The 2948-nt window shown below is 32.2% G+C and overlaps 1 protein-coding gene across 1 annotated transcript in view; it reads left to right on the top strand.

Moving 5' to 3' along the window:
- The first annotated feature begins 1087 nt into the window (after window positions 1–1087).
- Window positions 1088–2948, top strand: part of LOC111505341 (Golgi resident protein GCP60) — an 11705-nt gene continuing 9844 nt past the window's right edge. Inside the window, exons 1-3 of the mRNA XM_023160137.2 lie at window positions 1088–1292; window positions 1344–1632; window positions 2212–2390. Coding sequence (XP_023015905.2) covers window positions 1103–1292; window positions 1344–1632; window positions 2212–2390 — 658 coding nt within the window. The 5' untranslated portion in view covers window positions 1088–1102. The remainder of the gene's footprint in view (window positions 1293–1343; window positions 1633–2211; window positions 2391–2948) is intronic.

Raw genomic sequence — 2948 nt, 5'->3', positions numbered from 1 at the left:
ACGGAAATTCTGCACTATGCAAGGTTGGAAACTCAATTATTTGGAATCCTTAAAATGTCATAAGCATGAGCATTGCGAATGTATTCTGCTAAATAATCAAGTCGATTCAGTTTACTCAACAGTTTTCAAATTAGAGTATTCACATTGTCACAGGTAAACAAATTTCAGGTACTCAATTTAGTTAAGGATCTTTATACAGTAGGCTAACATAAGGGTTAACATTATGATTTATTTTCAGTTTATTGTAATTGTTTGAAATTGTACTTAAAGGACGAAACGGCATTAACAACATTAGTTACGAATAAAAGTATTAAAACAACATAGAAAGTTTCTCCTACCACGTAGTAATGTCTACTTTCATCAATTTAGTGAAAATGATACTTCACAATTTACACAACACTAACAATAAATGCTAATAGCTGAGTTATAACTTGCTCAGAAGATGACAGTGTGTCGAAACACCTGTTAGCATTAAATGTTAGTGTTGTATAAATAGTGAATAAGTATTATTTTCACTCTACCCATTCTATTTAAATGAATTTACACATATATAAGCCAAAACTGTAGAACAAAATTGGAATGCTATAGACAATCTGGCGTGCAAGATAATCGACACAAAGGAATAAGATAGAGCACTGCAGTCACGATAAGACAAACAATAATAAGATCATGAAACTTCCTTTTTCTGAAGTAATTCCATAAGCAGTCTTGGAAAGAGCCTTAGAAGTATTAGTTGATAAACACTTCAAGAACACTCAAACTTTCATTTACTACAGAAACTTTCGATTGTTTCCAAAAACGGTATAATTTTAAAAATTGAAGCATGATTCGCAAGACCGACAGTTTTCTGTCTGATAATTGCCGCCCTATCGAGCGGGTAGTTCACAAGCTGTAAGTTTAGAGCGTGTCCTAAATGATCCTATAGCTGTAGCATTATATTTGAAATTCGGGGTGAGATTGTTTGCATTGGCTTCATTCAGGTCTCGTATATGAGAATCCTGGATTTCAATAGAATTAAAAGCAACACTAATGCACCAAATGCAGTGCCCTGACTGTTCGATCGGGCATATACTTGAATACAACTTTAATGTTATGACATGTCATGTCAAACGTCATAATTATTTACGATACGATGGCTACTAGCCCTGACGTTTCCAATGTATTAAAAGAAAATCGTAATATATCAACGCAACACGATAATGGGAGTAGTCCACACAATGTACTGGAGGAATCAGCCAAATATGGTCTTCCACTCCAAGAAGTCTATAAACTGGCTTTTAATTTCTATAAAGGTAAATTGAGTTATCTGTAGAAATCACAACTTGAAAACTCCTAATTTCTAGAAAAAGAAGGAAAAGCAGTGCATTTCAGTTACGAAGACAAATTGCAATTAGTGGCATTTTCCCAACAAGTCCTCAATGGTCCTTACACAGAGGCTGCACATAAATTACCTCCACTTGGAACATTGGATGTCGTCGGTCGAGATAGAAGGATATCTTGGCAAAAATTAGGGCAGATATCAAAAGATCAGGCAAGAGCAAGCTTTGTGGAATTGCTCAGTAGAAAATGTCCATTATTTTCTACCTATATAGAAGCGCATCGAAGAGAGAAGAAAGAACAGGACAGAAAAATGTTAGTGTCAAAAGTTCTCAATGTATAGATTTAGTAGTGTTTCTATAAGCGTACTCAGTCAGTTGTTCATGCCCTACTTTTGGTTATTATTCTTGATTTAATGCTCACATTTCTACAGGGTGTCCAACAATGTCTTTTACATGCAACATTACTTTATTAAAAATATAGAAAGATGAACAAAAAATAATCATAAACTAGATCGCAAGATCTATTACAAAACCTAAAGATGAAGCTGCTAGTCATCACCATCGTCCAGAACCTAACAGCAATTTTTTTTCAAATATCACTATATTGTACATTTATATTTTGAGTAAAAGTATACATCTGAACCAAATGTCCACAAAAACATGTTGCTTTTCCCACACATGCTTGATTGAGACAAATGTGTTAACTTCATGATAATTATAATCTTGCTTAAAAAATTCAATAGATTACTTGTAGAATAAAAAGATCAACATTTTTTAAACTCCTAGATAGACAGATGTTTATTGGTCTTTTAGGTGTACAATCAGTTGATTCAGAGTTAAAATAAAATTCTTCAGTCATGTAATTCTTCAAGTATATCTAATAATTTTTCAGTAAAGAAGAGGAGGCAAGAAAACGAATTGAAGAGGAAGAAAGACTGAAAAAAATGGAAGAAGAGAAATATCTTGAGGAACAAATGTTCAAGCAAGAAGCTATCAAGCGACAAATACAACAGGCTTTGAATGAACAGACCTTTGATCAGTTCCGAAAATATTCAGAACAGCAATACCCTGGTATGATTTTTTTGGAATCCAATCATAATCAAAGGGATGAAGGAGTTATGTAACATTTTTACATTTTTGTAGTTGTCATCAAGGAAGGAGGAGTTATATACAGCTCTATCTTATGGTTTGAATATTGCCTAAGTGAAAGCATTTGATATATATGATAATCTTGTGAATAATTCGAATATCAAATGTTTATGTATATAAAGTCGCAATATCAAAACTTAAAACTTTTTTTTCTCAAAACCAAGAAAATGTTACATAGGTCCTTCATTCACTTCGATTGAGTCAAAAAATATTGAATAAAAAATAAACTGCAAATAAAACATGAAGCAGTACTTAAATGACAAAAAAAAAGTAAAAACCAAATATATTTTTTGTTTTATCACACAACTTAATAGGGATATTCTACTCCTAATCTATATACTTTTGGGTCTTTTTGCTTTAAGAAATGAGTAAATTTTTGATGTGTTATTGTTATTCAAACATTTTAATACTGCACAGAAAAGTTTTAACAAAAATTTAAGTGTACCAAATGTCAGGGAATATTTCATCCAACATGCATGA

This window comes from Leptinotarsa decemlineata, unplaced genomic scaffold (genome assembly GCF_025532065.1).
Source record: "Leptinotarsa decemlineata unplaced genomic scaffold, Ldec_3_MD MMD2_tig00026336_RagTag_RagTag, whole genome shotgun sequence".
NCBI lineage: Eukaryota > Metazoa > Arthropoda > Insecta > Coleoptera > Chrysomelidae > Leptinotarsa > Leptinotarsa decemlineata.
The sequence above is the reverse complement of the archived record's forward strand: the minus strand, read 5'-3'. Positions and strand labels throughout refer to the sequence as shown.